At 45.2% G+C, this 19,405-nt stretch overlaps 1 protein-coding gene across 1 annotated transcript in view; it reads right to left on the bottom strand.

The window, feature by feature from the left end:
* ZEB1 (zinc finger E-box binding homeobox 1) overlaps window positions 1-19,405 on the bottom strand; it is a 245,785-nt gene that overhangs the window by 34,982 nt on the left and 191,398 nt on the right. Inside the window, exons 3-4 of the mRNA XM_014609062.3 lie at window positions 3,925-3,987; window positions 662-823 (exon numbers count right to left, since the gene is read on the bottom strand). Coding sequence (XP_014464548.1) covers window positions 662-823; window positions 3,925-3,987 — 225 coding nt within the window. The remainder of the gene's footprint in view (window positions 1-661; window positions 824-3,924; window positions 3,988-19,405) is intronic.

The following is a 19,405-nucleotide window of genomic DNA, read 5'->3' as shown; positions in this document are numbered from 1 at the left end:
GAAAAGGACTCTGAATGAGTTCAACTGAGGGACATGGAAACAACAAGGGCCAGCCAAGTTCTGGAGTTGTAGCCACAAAGTGGTATTACTTCATGGCATTGTTCTAAGTGGGGAAGGGAGGGGTGGGAAATGCCAATAGGCAACAAGCCAAAGGCCGAGAATTGCAGGCTCCCTCTGAAGGGAAAATCGGCTCTTAAATATTCTTAGCAGAACCTCCCTTCACCCTGCAAACCCCAAAAATCTTTGCAGTGTTTTCTGAGGCCTGAAGGCTGGTTGGAGCTCAAGGGAATTACTCTATCCCTATCCAGGCAACTGAAAGGAACTGAGGAGCTAAAACCCTGCACATCTCTTTTCCCCTCTACAACAGAGCATGACGATGAGAGGTGCTAGCATACTCTTTACTACTAAGGCAAAAAATATCTGGGTGATAGTGTGTTTTTAATACTTGCTAGCAATAATGTGTTTGTGGACAGTTACTCAAGAACAAATTATCATTTTTGCATTATTATATCCCCATCTCAAAATGATCAGTAGTTTGAACCTCCATTCATTTCAACAGATACACAATCTTCAATACATATATGCTTCCTCATTTATCTAAAATACAAGAGAACTTCCATCTAACTTATTTATTAAAAACCCAGATCAGTAAAATAATTACCATTTTCATCCTGACCGCTAGCTTCTGGTGTGCCTTGTCTCTGGTCCTCTTCAGGTGCTTCAGGGTAAATAACAGCTGTATCTTCCTGTTGAAGGAATTCTTCAACATTTGGGTCATGGTTTTGCTCATTTTCTGCATCAGAATCACATTCATCTTCTTTTACTAAAGTACAAAATGGTGAGAGTCCATTACAAAACACTACATGAAAATATTTTAAATTAATAAATATATGACAAATAACTATATTACCCAAATGATTTGAGATCTGTTCTATTCACAGATTTCAAAGCACTTCCCAAATATTAATGCATTAAAACTTAGGTTAAGCCCTGTGAGTAAGAAGGTTTTTATACCTATTTTACAAACAAATGAAAGTGTGTCCATTTAAACCAGGGGCGCTCAACCTTGTTGCCCTGTGAGCTAGATGTGTGATGCCTGGTCTGTCCACAGGCTGGATCCAGTTGGTGGGACTGATCTGGCATTAGGAGTGGGAGTGACAGGCCCTGATCCAGCTGTGTAGAGTGGGGTGGGTGAGCAGGCAGCCTGGTCCCGGTCTAGCTGCACAGGGGGAGGGTATGTGGCTTGGACCCAACCCAGCTGCATGGAGGTATTCATAGATTCATAGACGCTTGGGTCAGAAGGGACCTCAACAGATTATCGAGTCTGACCCTCTGTCTAGGCAGGAAAGAGTGCTGGGGTCAGATGACACCAGCCAGATGCCTATCCAGGTATTTTGGGGGGGGGGGGGGGGAGGAAGGGAGTGTGGCAAATTTTGAAATTAAATCTTCATAATTTTACAAGGAGGAAGCAACTTTGACCACCTGAAACCTGAGATACTGCTCCTACCTTTGTTCAAGGTAATTTGTATTATCACAGAGCCTTACAACAGAGCTCAGAGACACCTAACCATATAAGAAATGCCTGTCCAGAAGAGTGTTCTGTCTATTTACTTCTCTGAGAAACATGAAACACCATAACCAGAAAGAAATATGAATACGTCCTGCTTACTACCAAACAACTTTGAGGCAAACAGAGTATTCCAACTTTTCTCTGAGCCTTATCTGCATATAAAATGAACTTTTCCAAACAGGAGATTTTACCACACCTTCAACTCTCCTATGAAGTATGAACCTTCATTTCTACCCAAAAGAACTTTTACAATCTTTTCTCTGATGCCTGATGAAGGATGTTTGTGCCTGAAAGCTTGCAATTAAAGAATTTGTTTGCAAAAATCTAGTTGGTCTAATAAAATATTAGATAACAAAATTGGCAGGCTAGTCAGAGCCCCCAATGTCTGGAATAGCCTGCCACTGGAGGTGGTTCAAGCACCTACTCTGAACGCCTTCAAGAGAAAATTGGATGTTTATCTTGCAAGGATCCTATGATCCCAGCTGACTTCCTGCCCCTGGGGCAAGGGGCTGGACTCAATGATCTTATGAGGTCCCTTCCAGCCCTAATGTCCATGAAATCTATGAATATATCATCTCTGAAATGAGTCCTGATTGCCTTTTCCTCTAGACCAATATGGCTACAACCTGGATTTCTAAGTAAACACACTTAAAGGGAATAGCTCAAACCTATCTATTGAAAGGAATACTCAAGTCATTCAGCTGGCTCAGGTATCACTTGGACTTGCTTTACAAAAAGAATGGAAAGAAAAAGAAAGGAAACATTTGATAATCTTTATTAAGAATCATCAAGATTACCAAGAATAGCAAGATTATCAAGCCTCAATGATGACTTGTGTGTTCTCTTTATGCCTTCCCTTCTGGATTGTTTTTCCATCTTCAGTTTACACAAATAATTTAGGGCACTATTTTTTAAGTCCTAGTTTTCCTCACTTTAGGCTCACTTGTTCCGCATAGCTCTTCTAAGAACCTGGATAATGAAATCTTAATCATGACCAGCATTCCTGTCTTGAAAGGTGCCTTACATTTTTGCAGTTCCCTTGGCTCCTGTGATGACAAGGCTCTATTTGTTGCCTTTAAGACATCATTTTTAATACTATTTAAGGCTTGTTCATTACTGTAAGCTCAAAGGACACATTTGGGTTTTTACTGAATAGCAAGTTTGCTGGCTGAAAAGCAGTAAGCCTAAGAATTTGAGTAGCTTGATCTTCAAGTTTTGGATATGGGTGTCGAGCAGCTTGTTTTAGCTCTATGAATTAATACCTTACTAAATCTTCTAGTTTTAAACTTCACAAAATCAATGACAAACTTCATTTGTTTTTCATTAAAACTGCATTTCAATATTAACCAATACACAGTAAAATATTTTACATAATCTGTAGCATGACAAATATTTGCTAGCAAGTATTTGCTTAAATACATTATTCATACAGTTTACACTTATTGCCATAAAATGCACTCTATGAAAGCTTTGACTGCAAGCATCCTAAATTACTATAATAAACCTCTTCCTCAGTTATTAAAGCGAAGTATATTTTTAATATGGATGTAAAGGTCTACCATTTGTCTCACAGTGTGAAGTCTCATACTGGTTATACAGCTCTACACAATCCAACTGCTAGGTACTACTTATGACATGGGGCAGTATTCACTGTATATAGTGTAGGTAATGTATAATGCAGTTCTTTCTCCTCTTTGGGTTACTGAATTTTTAGTTAGAAATATGTGAACATATATTTCTGAATAATCCACCTACAGTTTTTATAGGATAGATCACTGTATTGTCTAAGTACTAGGCATATATTTTAGCAATGTATAAGACTATTTCTAATAAAAGGAGCTCTATATATTATAATCTAGTACTGCAGTGTACAATATACATTTTATTTTATCTGCTGTGTAGTATGACTATAAACAGAGGAGCTTTTAATGAGGTATTAACCTCATGTTCATTTTAATGATACATTCTTGATGTGTTTAGGCTCTGTCTACTGACCCATAGTGATATTATCTACTACCACACACAAGACTAGCAATAGATTCCTTATTTTGATCTCTTGTTCCTAAAGCCATCTGTAGATAAGCTGCTGCAGAGGCACTGCAGTCAGTCCCTTGTGGGAAGGGACTGCTTTGTGTCATTTGTCAGCAATACCTTGAGACTGAGGAGATCTAAAAGAAGCCTGAGTCTATTCTTCTTCAGCCAGAAAACTGTTTGCAATTTAAGGCTTTCAGTCTGGGACAGTAATAAGGCAGTTTAAAAAGAGAAGATTCAAAAATTTCAGAAGTATATAGACCTGTCTCATCCTGACATTTTATGAGTAAGGGACGAGTAATAGAATTTAATAAAATGAGTACCTGTACATCCAACTTCATCTGTTTGAGCTTCAGGCCCCAGGATTTCCTTTGTTTCTTTTCCAGCTGAAATATAATATTGCACAAAAGGAAGAATTAACATTTCAAAGCACCACCTTTCTTTCTTTTTTATTATAAAAGTTCCCTTTGTTTCTTAAACACATTTATTTTCAATCTTGTAGTGTTTGGGAAAAATATAGTTCAGTTGCATATACTTGCAATCATATGGATTCCTCATGATTTCAGCTGGCACAGAACCTCTCTGATCACAGAAATTTTACATGGAAAAGAAACTGTAATTTTAAAAGAAGGCAAACAGCCTACACCAAAGTAATTATGTCCAGACAGGAAAAATAGGGAAAAGATTGCTGCAGCATATCCAACTATGGTGGTTTTGTATAGTAAGTCTCTTTCAGGCAAGTACAAAGTGTGCTTAGAATAAATTCAGGTAGGACTCTTAGTGTCCAATTCTTTAGAAGCTAAAGTATTGGAAGATAAACACACTTACTCTATTTTTTCTAATTAGCAGCACCAGAAGATCATTAATAATTATTTAGAAACTATTTACAATAGACATATGATATAATATTGTGCAATTACCTGTAGCCTGCCTATAGATCACTAGCGATCTAATAAAACTCTTTATCAGAGTTCCTCCTAAGTTTGCCTATTGAACTGGCACTGAACTGAAGCATGCCTCTACACAAACGCTTGTAGTATGGGAAACAAGCAGGAGGAACTTACCCTCCTGCTAGCTGACACCAAACCAAACATAGTGGGGCTCACAGAAACGCGGTGGGACCCAACGCACGACTGGGCGGTGAATATCAAGGGCTACAGGCTGTTCAGGGGGGACAGGACAGGGAGGAAAGTTTGGGGTGTGGTGCTCTACATCAAGGAGGAATACACATCCTCATCTAGTAGCACAAGGTCAGATGAGGGGCACACTGAAGTGCTCTGGGTTAGAATACAAGGAAGTCGAGGGGAAAGGGACTTAATGGTGGGGGTCTACTACAGACCACCCAACCAAGGGGAAGAGCTAGACCGGGAATTCTTAAGTCAGCTCATGGAGGTAGTTAGCTCAAAAGACGTGGTCATCATGGACGACCTGAACTTTCCGGACATCTGCCGGGAAGAGCAGTCAGCCAGGTCTGACCGCTCACGTAGGTTCCTAGCTGAGATACAGGACCTCCATCTAACCCAGGAGGTGCATAGTCCTCCCAGGGGAAACGCCTTGTTGGATCTGGTGCTGGCCACGGGTGACGACCTCGTGAGGGGGCTGCGGGTGCTTGACCACCTGGGCGACAGTGGTCATCACCTTTTGGAATTCACCATCCAGTGCAAGGTGGCAAAAGCCTGCAGCAAGGCAGCAGCCCTGGACTTCAGGAGGGCGGATTTCAATGAGGTAAGAAAAATAGTTGGGGAGGTACTGAGGTCCCAGAGGGGAAGGGAGTCGGGTGTCTAAGAAGAGTGGTCGTTCCTTAAGGAGACAATCCTCCAAGCCCAAAGGGAAGTAATCCCAACAAGGATCAAAAGGGACAAGAGGGCGCAAAAGCCCTCATGGCTCACCAAAAGCATACTGGAACATCTCCTAGCTAAAAGAGAGGCATACACCCAATGGAAGGGAGGGGACATCACCAGGGCAGACTATACCTCGGTTGCTCAGGGCTGCAGGGGGGTGGTCAGGAAGGCCAAGGCGGAGATGGAACTGGGATGAGCTACCCGTATCAAGGACAAGAAGTCCTTTTTTAAATACATAGGGGGCAAAAAGAAGGTATTGACACGCTAGAAGGCAAGACACGCTAGGAAATCTGGTTGTCGCACCAGACAACAAGGCTAACCTATTTAATGATTTCTTTGCCTCCATTTTCCTGAGCAGGGACCAGATTAGCCCGTCCGCCGGGACCCCCTCAGGCCCCGGGGGAGGTGCTCCCAGGCCTAGGGTCAGTGAGGATCTAGTCAGGGAACTTCTGGAGGGACTGGACGTATTTAAATCAGCTGGTCCTGACGATCTCCACCCCAGTGATGAGGGAATTAGGCAGAGGTCATTGCACAACCCCTGGCACGGCTTTACGAGCACTCGTGGTGCTCTGGTGTGGTGCCAAAGGACTGAAAAAGGGCCAATGTGGTTCCCATTTTCAAAAAAGGGAGGAAGGAGGACCCAGGAAACTATAGGCCACTTAGTCTTACCTCGATCCTGGGTAAGCTTTTTGAGAGAATTATCCTGGTGCATGTCCACAAGGGGCCAGCAGGGGAGGTTATGCTTAGGGGCAACCAACATGGGTTCATTAGAGGCAGGTCCTGTCAGACAAACCTGGTGGCCTTCTATGACCAGGTCACAAAATCCTTAGACGCAGGGGCAGCAACGGACGTAGTCTTTCTGGACTTCAGGAAGGCTTTCGACACTGTCTCTCACCCCATACTCATTAAAAAACTAGGGGACTGTGGCGTTGACACCTACACAGTCAAATGGGTTGCTAACTGGCTGAAGGGCTGCACCCAGAGAGTGGTGATGGATGGGTCATTTTCAACCTGGAGGGACATGGGCAGTGAGGTCCCCCAGGGCTTGGTCCTCGGACCTGCACTGTTCAACATCTTCATCAGTGACTTGGATGAGGGGGTAAAAAGCACCCTGTTCAAATTTGCTGACGACACTAAGATGTGGGGGGATGTGGGCATGCTAGAAGGGAGGAATAGGCTGCAATTGGATCTAGACAGGTTACAGAGGTGGGCGGATGAGAACAGGGTGGCACTGACAAGTGCAAGGTGTTGCACCTGGGGAGGAAGAATCAGCAGCAGACCTACAGGCTGGGGAACTCCCTTCTTGTCAGTGCAGAGGCAGAAAAGGATCTTGGAATCATTATTGATGCCAAAATGAACATGGGCCGACAGTGTGGGGACACAGTCAGGAAGGCCAACCACACCTTGCCATGCATCCACAGATGCATCTCGAGCAGATCCAAAGAGGTGATCCTCCCCCTCTATGCGGCACTGGTCAGGCTGCAGCTGGAGTACTGTGTCCAGTTCTGGGTGCCGTAATTCAGGAGGGATGTGGATAGCATTGAGAGGGTCCAGAGGAGGGCCACCTGCATGATCAGGGGGCAGCAGGGCAGGCCCTACGAGGAGAGGCTACGGGACCTGAACCTGTTCCGCCTCCACAAGAGAAGGCTGAGGGGGGATCTAGTGGCCTGTTACAAACTAGTCAGGGGGGACCAGCAGGCATTGGGGGAGTCCCTGTTCCCCCAAGCACTACCAGGAGTGACAAGAAATAAAGGTCACAAGCTGGCAGAGGGTAGATTCAGACTAGACATCAGGAGGCGCTACTTCAGTCAGGGCAGCTAGGATCTGGAACCAACTTCCAAGTGAAGTGGTGCTGGCTCCTACCCTGGGGGTCTTTAGGAGGAGGTAAGACGAACACCTTGCTGGGGTCATTTGACCCCAGTACTTTTTCCTGCCATGGCAGGGGTTGGACTTGATGATCTGCTCAGGTCCCTTCCGACCCTACCAACTATGAAACTATCAACCTCATGTTACACAACTGAAATAAGTGTAATTACTATGCCATCACTTATACAAAGCCACTAGTGCTGACATTATGGAGTATATCTGGCTTGTTGGATGTATACCCTCAAAAGATGATTTCACTTGGGAGGTTATTGGCTGAAGGTTTTATATATCATCCCTGCAAAGAGCACTAATTTAAACATCATGATATAGCATCATTTCTTTATCTGACAACTTTAAATCAGTTTTAAGACTGAGACTAGACTTGCTACTACAAGTAGAGAAACTGTTCCATGAATTTTGCCCTGCTCCAGAACTATAACCTAATAGGCTACAAGGTAATTTCATCATCACTCCCATGCTTTCCCCAAATATATTTTGATGGTGGCCATTGCTTTTTAAATATTTAAATACCAGTTTTTCCCCTTGAAAGACTGACTCCAGATTAGTCAACAGCCTGCTCTTGAGCCTGCTCTCTTTAACTAAACTTTTGCTTGTAAGAAGCTACAATAGTAGGTTTATGCATGAAAGCAAAATAATTTATATTAATTACAAATCAGGTATAACAACACTGACATCAAACCTGGAGGCTTCTGAAGATGCTTCAGTTCTGAGACTGACAAGACAGAAAACCAGGTGATATGAGGATGAAAACTTATCTTGTACGAATTTGACTATGGCAATCAACTCACTTTATACTACCAGGACCAGATCCAGATGGGGTGCAGTGGCATGGTTGCACCCTCCTTTTCAGACCTACAGGAAGAGTGGCTGGGGACATTAAGTCTCTGAAGCAGGTAAGAATTCATTCCGTCCCCCTCCATGTTTTGTGGCAGGTCCCCTGTCTTCCCATTCTCCCCCTTCCCCTTTTTGCTACTGCCTCTGTCCCTGATGTCCTTGTCTGACTCAGGGGCAAGGGAAGCTCCAGAGCCATTTCTGCCCCACTCCAGAAGGGCTGCACCAGGAGCTGAGCTCAGCCAGGGGCAGTAGCAGTGGCATTGGGTGCGTTCTCTCTCCTTGAGCCTGCTCCCATCCTGATGAGGAACACTTGGGAGGACTGGGCAGAGAGGGGAAACCTGGGCTGTGCGAAACAGCACTGTTTCGACTTGCATTTTGATGGAACAGCATTTCATTTCTAATTTTGTTTTGATTCGAAATTGCTGTTTCATTTCGTTTCATCAAAACAGTTTTGCTGTTTCAACACTGTTTTGATGTTTCGCCCATAGGCTATAACGGAGAAACTTCAAACAGCCTATAACTTTGTCATTTCTGGCGTGATTTGGATGAAACTTGCAGGACTTGTAGCCCCTTCTGAGGGCATGAAGCCTGCCAAGTTTCAGGGAGATAGATGCCGGGGTTTCAGGGAAACTGCGCCTCATAGTTTTGAAAGCAAAAAACTCATGTCACGTGTATGTGTTAAGCCACAGCGGGGTCAAAACTGCAGGCTTGCTAGCCCCTGCTGAGCCAAAGAAGCCTGCCATGTTTCAAGGAGATAGGTGCAGGGGTTTCAGGAAACCTGCACCTCAAGCTGGTGACAAGCAAACCTCGTGACATGGGTGATACTGCGTGTGTGTTAAGGCACAGCAGGGTGAAAACTGCAAGACTGCTAGCCCCTGCTGAGGCCATGAAGCCTCCCAGCTGTCAAGGAGATAGGTGCAGGGCTTCTGGGTTCAGGGGCCCTGCACCCCTAGCTGACAGGCAAAACTCATGACATGGATGCTTGTGGGATGGTGTCTGTCTTGGGGCACAGGGGGGTGAAAACTGCAGGCCTGCTAAGCCCTGCTGTTGCCACAAAGCGTTCCAGTTGTCAAGGAGATAGGTGCAGGGGGAGTCTGGGTTCTGGGGCCTGCACCTCTAGCTGCTGACAGGCAAAACTTGTGACATGGGTGGGTGACACTGTGTATGTGTTAAGGTGTGTCCTCACTCAACTGACACCAAGGCAGAAAGCAGGGCAGTTCAAACAATGCTGCCTTTTATGCAGTTTTTCCCTCCCTCCCCCAGAGCAATAGGATTGGAAGGGACCTCAGGAAAGGATGACAGTCACTGGCCACCCACACAGTCAATAAGAGTAGGCCTTCCCCCCCCCGCCTCTCCCCCGTCCTTACTTTAGTTTCTGTTTCCCTCCAGGCAAGCCCAGCTTGAGCTTCGAAACTCAAACCGTTTAGAAAATTTCGAAATGTTTTGACTTGCCTTGTTTTGTTTCAAGGTTGTTTTGAAGCTCTCTGTTTCATTTCGATTTTGCTGTTTCAAGCTCAAAATAAGTCAAAACAGCATCAAAACGAAACTGCTGGCAAAATTTCACACAGCCCTAAAACCTATCCGTCTCTGCTGGTGTCCCCAGCTGAGTCCCTGGAGTTTCCCATGCCCCTGGGTCATCCAAGGTCAGTGGCAGTTGCAGGCTGAGATCCAAGGGAGGAGGGGGGAAGAGATTTTTACTTGATTTGAGGACTTAAAAGAAGTCCCCAGCTACTGTGCTTTTGACATGGTCTGCCCATCCCCATGTAGGAAAGGAAGGTGGGACTTGGGGGGGTGGGGGGGGAAGGCTGCAGCAACTACTGCTGTGCCAGATGCTGCTCCCACAGCCCGTTTTACCAAATCATGTAAACTACCCAATATTTATCAAAGACAACTTTTAGACATTATCATTTTGTTCCAATAGTCTTGATATCCCACTATAGACTACTTGAGTCTTCCACTTGTCCAGTTTTGCAGCAGATAGGAGATTGTTTAAGTATTATACAGGATGCTAATAAAAAAAGCTGAGGGGTGGATGCACTGGACAACTGGAAAGGGGGCGGGGGGATCTGAGCTGATGGGGAGCCAATGCAGTGGGCAGAAGCCAGGGGGTGCCTATCTGCCACATGTATCTAGCTCTAGGATCTGTATTTCCTGTCTGTCTGGAAGCTGGACAGCCTTGATCTATTTGATTTCTGCTAATCTCTTCATTCCATAGGTGTTAACAACTTTTAAACTTCTTCTAATAAAGCTTGCTTTTCTTCTAAAATTACTCTGTCTGAGATCTATTCCCATTAATGTTTCATCAGTAAAAGTGAGTTGCTACCTGAGAACCTGTACTGTGTAGCCTTTTTCTTAGGGGATTAAAACCCACAACAAATCAGAGACAGGGTGGGGAGGACAGGGCTAAAAGTAGGCTGGGAGGTACAATGGTGCAGCAGTCAAAAGCAGGAGGGAGTTAGTTGCAAGGTGGCAAAGGAGAGGCAAAAAGGTAAGTTACTGCAGTGGCCCTTCCCTGGCTTATTCATTGCAGCAGATGACAGAAGTTGAACCAGTGGCACAAGGGCAGCATAAAACTGGCAAGGGTGGACCCAGAGGGGTTGCGCTTTCTGGGGAGGGGTACTGCTGAGGTGGGTGAGTGGGAACTGGAGTAATCCTCTTGCAACCTTGTTTGTTTCTGTACATTGAGAATGGAGGGCAATGGAGGCCGTATGGCCATGGGTGGAGGGGGCAGCAGTGGTGGGGGGCAGGGAAGACAGCTAGAGCCCTATGGTCAGGGGCTGTGAAGCGTGAAGAGAACTCTTTGGGAGGGGTCCTGGAGGGATGAAGGAAAGGGACTCCTGAGTGTCACAAACAGCTGAACTTAGCACCTGTCATTGCTGAATTTCACTTGGTTGATTATGGACCATATCTCCTGTTTATCCAGGTCATTCTGGATACCTCTACCCTCCAAAGTATATGTAGCTCCATCCAACTTGATGTCATCTGTAGATCTGTTGAATGTACACTCAATCCTGTGCGCCACATCATTAATAAAAATATTGAACAATAACAGACCTAGGACGAATATTTGAAAAATCCCACTTGATAACTCCTCTCAACTGAACATTGAGCCATTTATGACTACTTATTGAGCATGATGATCCAACCAGTTATGTCTCCATCTTTAGTCTTTATTTCTTTAGCTTGTTAATGAAAATGCCATGAGACACCATGCCAAAAGCCTTGCTAAAATCAAGGTATAGCACATATCCACTGCTTTTCCATAAAGCCTGATTTCCTTATCATTCACCTTCTTGGTGAATTTGTACGGGCTGTTCCTGATTATTGTGTTCTCCTCTAGCTGCTTCACAACAGACTCCTGGAAGACTTGTTCCATAATCTTTTCAGGTATCAAGGTTAGGTTCACTGTTCTGTCATTCCCCATATCCTCCTCATTCCCAGTCCTAAAGACAGGCAACATGGACATTTTTACATGTGTTCCCAAAAGGGTGCTGGCCCAGCCCAGCCCAGGCTGCCTACTAGGGTTCCTGATAGGATGGGAGCAGGTGGTACCAGACTCCAGGGTCAGATCTTGGAGTGGGGGAGCAGCCAAGGCATTGCAGGGCCCTCTCAGGCCATGCAACGAGCCCTTTGCCACTCATCTGTCCTACAGAGACAAAAGCTTGGGCATCACTGGTCTAGGCTGTTTGATTCCTCCCCTGTCTTTGTTGCATGGGCGACTGGTGCTGCCTTAGTCAAGTAGGGCACATCTCCCCCCCCGATGACCAGTCCCACCAACTGAGGGTGGAGGGGAGTCCCCCCCATGGGCGATCCCACAATGGCCAATTGCTCTGATCACTGTAGCTGCTTCTGGGAGTGCTTGCAGGGGGGCACCGGTGCTCCCGCCTGCCCATCACCTAAGCAGCAGGTGCAGCAGGTGGGGGGGGGGTGTACTGGCACTCTCAGGGGGTGCACATGCACCCCGTGCCCTCTATGCATTGCTACTACTTTGTTGCCAGTTGTGCTTGTCATCTGGTAGCTGCTCCTATTTCTAAAGACTGAAATTTAAAAAAGGCATTAAATACTTTAGCCTTCTCTGCATCATTGGTAGCTAATCTTCTGCATTCTGTAAAGAAACTATAGCTTCCTGGGTCTTTATTTTACTTTTGCCATACTTGTAGAATCCATTTTTATTGCCTTTTATGTCCCTTGCCAGTTGCATATCAAATAGTGCTTTGGCCTTCCTAATTTCTTCCTGACATACCTGTGTGACACTCTTTTATGCTTCCCTGGTTCTATGACCAAATTTCGACTTTTTGTAGGATTCCTTTTTGAGTTTCAACTTACTGAAGAAACTCATGTCTAGACAGGTTAGCAATGCATAGAAGGAAGTGAGCCCCACTTAGGAGACATAGTGGAGTGTCTATGGGACTCATGTGTAGGGGTAGAGGGAGCAGTTCAGTTTATGGACAGGCTGTGGGGTAATGGCTGTAGTCTCACTCAGGCACCAGGTGCCTACCCCACCCTGGACCTGGCAGTCAGCCCCCATCAGATTCAGTTATATTTGTTTTCACTTGGTTCAAACTGAATAATACATCCCTAGCATATTAATATAGATTCTAGTTTCTTTTAATAGGATAAAAATGTGTTGTGCTGATGCGCCATATCACCTGCAACCCTTTTTTCAAAATCCTAGATCTGTCCATGACTCCAGAGCATAAACCACCTGAGGGATTACATAGATTATTCCACATTCCATTCTTGGGACTCTAGCATATTCCTACAAGACACTGAGTATTTACACCTATCAGATACAGGATGCTAGCCTACATGAACTACTCATCTGATTTGGAATGGCAAGTCTTAAACTCTTATACACGTACTAGCAAATTGCCTGTCAAGAATGATGGGAAGGGGCAGGGGGGAGGGGCGGGACAGAGAGTTGCCACCCACCATCCATGGGGGAGGCAGGGGGGGAGGGGAAGGGGAAGCTTGCACACAGTGGTTGCTGCCACCACGCTCCCCACTCGCGTCCGGTCCTGTGGCACCCTCCCCTCCCCACGTCCAGCCCCGCGCCATCATTTTTGATGGGCATTCTTGATGCAACACTGGCTGGAGCCACGCCCTGCCAGGAGCCATGCCCCCCCCCCAAAAGTGTTATGGACAGACACACAGACAGATGAACTAAGCCCTTTATATATAGAATTTAAGTAAAGTGTAGTGCCATAACCACATTAAAAATATTTATTTATTTATTTGATTTATACGACATTCTCCACAAAAAAGGCTCAGGGCAGCTTACAATAAAAACAAAATATACTTTAAAAGCAGATAAAAACATTAAAATAGAACAGACTGTAATAGAACACACTCCCCAAACAATAGTTCAAAATTTAACCCCATCTGCTAAAAGCCTATTCAAATAAAAAGGTCCTATATCACTTCCAGAAGATATCTACGTATACCTAACAATAGCAATTGTTAGAATCCATAATTTAGAAAGGATAATAAGAAACAAGGACAGTATACTTTTTAAAATATTGAAGAGCCAATATCAGCTTTAGCTATACACTGAGGAATTCTATGACTACTTTCTGTGTACATCTGCACTACTTCCCCGATGTGTCTAGGAAAGAATACTCCAAGCGTGCTCCACACAGCTGCTCCTGCCAAACCCGAGCACTCAGCTTCAAAGTACCTGATGTGGGCAGTCCCCAATCTCTGACATGCTTGAGAGTGATTGTGGGAGATGCTTTAGGAGTGGTTCCCAGACACACCAGGGCTATGATCCAGACATACCCTTCATTCCCAGCTAAGAGGTCAAAGAAGGAGAAAGCCTGCTATTTCTACCTACCCTAATAGCAGAGATCATAGCTAAAATCTGATTAATGTACAGACCCAACAAATTTGACTGTATGCCTGTAAATATATCCAGAAACAAGATATGTATTTGAAGGGAGATTGTAATGTTTAATCCAGTTCTAATTTTGACCACTGCTTGGAAAGTCTTATGTTAACGGAATGAAGCCTGATATAATCCATCAGTGATGATGGTTAAGTGCTTCAGCCTTTGGCTTTTTGATACCTAAGACCTGGTCTGCTGCTCAGAACCTTCCTGAAGGCTGAAATCATGCTGTATAACCCTGAAAGACATTATGGGGTACTAAAAATTAACCTGTAATACATAAAACAGTGGTGTTTTCCCTATAAAAAAGAGCTAGTGAGATCTCTCCATTATGACCATTAAATCTGCTGAAGAGGTAGAAATATCCATGTAGCCGAATGCCTACAGTAATTTAAATCACCATATTTAAAGTAACGAATCTGTGAATTCTGCTAGATACCCGTCATCAACAATCTCAGACAGGACATAAGAAGAAGATGACTGTTCTAACAGTGACAAAGTTTTTCCTGTTATCTAACCTAAATGTATTTTGCTGCAGTTTCAAGCCATTGGTCCTCATCCTGCTCCCTGGAGCTAGAGAGAAAAGACATTTTCCCTTAGCTTTATGGCAGCCCTCCAGATACTTGCTATCATGTACCCTCTTAGGCATGTTCAATTTGTGGAAAAGGTGTTTATTTCCTTTAACCTCACCTCATATTTCTGGTCTTTCAAGCCCTTTATTATTCATGTTGTCTGCCTCTGGACCCTCTCTAACTTCTCCATGTCCTTTTAAAAAACTGGAGCCCAAAACTATACACAATACTCCAGATGAGGCCTAACCAATCCTGAGGAAAGAGGATCAATGACTTCCTGTGTCTTGCTCCTAATCCTGCCCAAAACTGTTTTAGCTGCCCAAAACTGATGCACCCCAAAACTGTTTTAGCCTTTTTGTGTGGCTGTATTGCACTGTAGACTCATGCTGAGTTTGTGGTCTGCCAAGACTCTCATATCCTCCATAGCGCTGCCATTCAGCCAGGTGTCACCCATTTTGTATGTGTGCTTTTTAATATTCTTCCTGAGGTGTGACGTGTATTTGTCAGTCCAACCCAACTTTCCAAACTGCCAAGATCCTTCCAAATTGTGATCCTGTCTTCCAGTGCATTTGCACTCCTTCCCAATTCTGTCATCTACAAATTTGCTCAAGACGCTCTCTATTCCAGCATCCAAGTCATTAATACACAGGTTGAATGGCACTGGGCCCAGAAAGAGCCCTGTGGGACTCCACTCAAAACTTCCTGCCATTCTAACATCCCTTTACCGTTTGCTTGCAGCTACTGAGCCATGTATCTATCCACCTTATAGTAGTTTTGTCCATCCCACATTTTTCCAATTTGTTTATGAGAAGGTCATGTGGAACCCTGTCAAAGGCCTTGCTGAAGTCTAGATACACTATATTCACAGCACTCCCTTCATCTACCCATGTAGTTACTTTGTCAAAGAAGATTAAGTTTGTTTGACACAATGTGTTCTTAGTAAATCTATGCTAGTTGCTTGTAATCAGCCCGTTGTCCTCCAGAAGCTTTCGCCTCCAAATGGATTCTGCCAGTACATTCAATAGTTCAAAAATTAATCAGAACCTGGTGACTTGAATTCATTCAGACCCATCAAAAGCTCTCTCACAGTCCCTTATGTCACTTTATCCATCCACTTGTCCCTTTCTATATCCAAAAAATGGTTAATACCTGTCTCATTGCAGCTTAACTCTTTTGTGGAGACAGAGGCAAAGTAGCTGTTGAGTAGCTTTGCCTTCTTTGCATCTTCTGTTAGGAGTTTCTCCTGGCTATTTAACAGTGGACCCACAGTTTCCTTGGTTTCTCTCTGCTGGCCAGCATATTTATATTTGTTGCTTTTAACTTCCTTAATCAGGTGCAGTCGATATCAATATCTTTATCTTTTCCTTCCTGATTTTGTCCCTGCAGGTTCTTGCTATTTTATGGCTTGCTTCCTGGTGACCTGCCCATTTTTACATTACCTGTATGCTTTCCTTTAGCGTTTGAGGCATCCTAGAAGCTCCTTGTGCAGCTATATTGGTCTCATGTCATTATTCAGTTTCTTGCTGGGCTCCCAATATTGTGCCCTTTACAAGTTTCAAGCACTCCTGGGTGCCTTTATCCTTCAATATGTCTTCCCATGGCACCATACCTATCAATTCCTTGAGTCAGCTGAAATCCACCATTTTGAAATCTAGCAACCTAGTTTTGCTGACCTCATGCCCTCCTTGTCTCAGGATCTGGAATTCTATCATATCATGATTGCTTTTCCAAACTTGCCCATAACCTTCACATCCTCCACCAATTCTTTGCTACTGGTCAGCTCTTCAAAAAGCTGTCTGCTACAGTGCTGCTTCCAGTGGTAGTGCATACATTATACAGATAATTAACACAGTGGGCACAACTACACAAGACACTTTATTAAGCATTAGACTAATCTAATGTGCAGTTAAGCGTCACCATCTACACGTGAACGGGATTTAATGTGCCTTAAATTAATCTAATGTGTTGTTTGCTAGTACCAGCATATATAGGCACTAGATAAATAGTGCATTAGCTAATGCACTGTAGAGCATGTGTAGATACTGAGCAGGAGCAATTTGCTCCTGGTTAGCCCAGGCAGCTGATCTCCATGTGAGACCCAACCCAATCCCCATGTGGTGGGCAGACAGCTCCTCCTACAGCTGGCCCAGCTCTCCCAGCCATATTGGAATCTGTCTCAATCCCCACATGGCTGGAAAGACAACTGCCCCTGCAGATGGCATGGCTGTCTTCGCCACATGGAGACCAGGACTAGTTCTGATCTCTACGTGGCAGGGAAGACAGCTACCCCCGCAGTCGGCACAGCTCTTCCCACCTGGCGGAGATTGGAACTGGCCCCCGTGCTCCTTCCAGCCTCCAGGGCTGACATCTGCGGAGTCTGGAGCTCCTCCTGGCTGCTGCAGGAGGGCAGAGCAGGGCAGGAGCAGCCCTGGACTGGACTGCTCTTGTCATGAGCAATTTGCTTCTGATGGGGGTACACTTGTAGACATGTGTGTGGAAGTGCAACACAAAACTCACTTCTTCAATTAACTGCATGTGAAGATGCACCCAGTGTGTACATTAATACTCTTTATAAGCACTGTGACAGGGAGCCTCCTGGGGCCGAGCTCTGTGGCCCGCCCGCCTGTCACCGTGACAGGAGGCCTACTCAGGGCCGAGCTCTTCGTGGCCCGCCCACCTGTCTCTGGGCAACCGCCCACTTATCTCGCCCGCCACACCTTTGATGCTAATTAATTCATATGTCGATGTCAATTAAACGGGAGGCTACCCATTGTAGTGCCCTGATGCCAGGGGCGCTCTGCAGCTCCGACCTCCCCTAATACTGCAGCCCAAGCCTCGCAGATGGCATCATGGTGTTCCTAATCACCGGCCCCATACTGGGCCCCAGAATCGTCCTAACAGGACCCCTCTATGATCCTTCCGATCAGGCGGCCACTCCGCCATCATCCGGGCTACCTCGCCCCCCCGAAGCTATCTTCCCCTCTCGGGTGTGATTCCCCCAGAACCTTCGGCCTCCTGCCCTGGCCCACCTCCAGGCCAGTCAGGACCCCAGGCCCCCGGCTCTTGGGCGTCCCTCGCGGTGGGCCCCCGGCCCTTTTGACTACCATAGTCCTGGCCCCAGCTTGGGCCAGTCGAGGGTACTCTCCCCTTCGGGCTGGGTTTCTCTAGCCGCTCACTCTGTCACTGGGCCTCACTGTGCCACTACTCCCCGTCCTCTCGGGGGCAACCGCAGCACCACGCCCACATCACTCCCACTCTCGGGGTCCACCCTCTCTGGGCCCCTCACAACACTGGCCCATCTAGGCCCCCCAACAAACACATGGGTAACCCACTCGGTGGTGGTGGGAGCTAGGGGTTAAGGTGCCCCGACCCACCATTCACCGGGGTGATAACTGGCCTGGCATTTCCTGGGGGCCCCCGTGCCGCTGAGAGCCCCACCAGACCACCCACTCCCGGCAGGGTGCAGTTTCAGGTCATGCCCAGGACCAGGAGCCTCCTGCCAACCCCTTGCAGCTCCCCCTTACCTCCGGGTCATTCACAGCAGCCCTACGGCCAGGCAATGTTGCTGCCTGAGCTCCTGCAGCCAAACTGCCTTGTTTATATAGGCAGCCTAGGCCTCAAAATGGCTGCCCTAATCAGGCACCTGGAGGCTGCCAGCTCCAGGGCCTTAAAGTGGCAGAGACACCCTGTGCTCTGCCACAAGCACCTTTCTCATTCTGGACTTGCATGTAACAAAGACAGGTGGCAGAATCACAGAACTATCATCTCTGGCTATGGCCTGTCTTTGTTAGTGATAATTTGCCCTGAATTATACCACACTTTCTAAGCTTGAAAGGATATAACTACTGCAAAATGGTCCAGCATACTTAGCAACACAGGCTACTGAAAGCACACATCTATGTACTTCTCTAGTCCCATTATCTGTCTATAAAATATCTGTTCAAGTTTAAAGTCTCAGTTTTCATTTGTAGGGCTACAGATACAGTCCTGACTTGGTAACAGGATGTTTTGTTTTAGTACTTGGACCACCTTTAATAGGTATGCACCTTAGAAAACAATGGAATTGCATGCCTCTGGAATGAAGCTTACAACTACATGCAATTACATCTCAGGCAATTCTTGGGGACTAGCTCAAAAGACTCTACAATATACTCCTGAAGGAACTAAAATTAACAAACTATAACACCTTCTCTCAAAACACAAAACTCACTTCTTCAATCTGGATTTCCTGAATAGCAATATACAGCTTATCATCTGTTTTATCAGTTTTACTTATATTTTTTTAAAGACTCAAGCCACACCTAAGTTCTTCCCTTTGCGGTGAGGAAGTTGGGAGGTGGAGAATGACGAGAAGCTTAATTTGACTGAGATTAGTCATCATGCTTATTTTTAACTTAAAAATTACTAAGGCCCAGATCATCAAAAGTATTTAGGTGTCCAAATCCTGCTGAAATTAATGGAAGTTGCATACTTAAAATTATTTTCAGTATCCTGATATAAGATGCCAGTGTAAGGGGTACAGGGAAAAAGCCTATCTTAAATCAAATAAATGGAATAAAATTCAATACATATAGAAATAAGCAAAATTGGGAAAACGTAACTAGCCAGAAAAGAACCTGAAGGGGGGATTATACAGAAGATCATAAACTGAACTAGGGCCAACAATACCATATTGCTGCTGGTTCTTTTTTTTTCTTTCAGTTAACACCATAATGAAATATGTAAACAATAGTATCATGTATGACACCCGCAGTAATCTTTCTACTCTACTTGGTTTATCTAGGAA

This window comes from Alligator mississippiensis, chromosome 5, assembly GCF_030867095.1.
Source record: "Alligator mississippiensis isolate rAllMis1 chromosome 5, rAllMis1, whole genome shotgun sequence".
Taxonomy (NCBI): Eukaryota; Metazoa; Chordata; order Crocodylia; family Alligatoridae; genus Alligator; species Alligator mississippiensis.
Note: the sequence above shows the minus strand (reverse complement) of the source record. Positions and strands in the feature narration are given on the sequence as shown.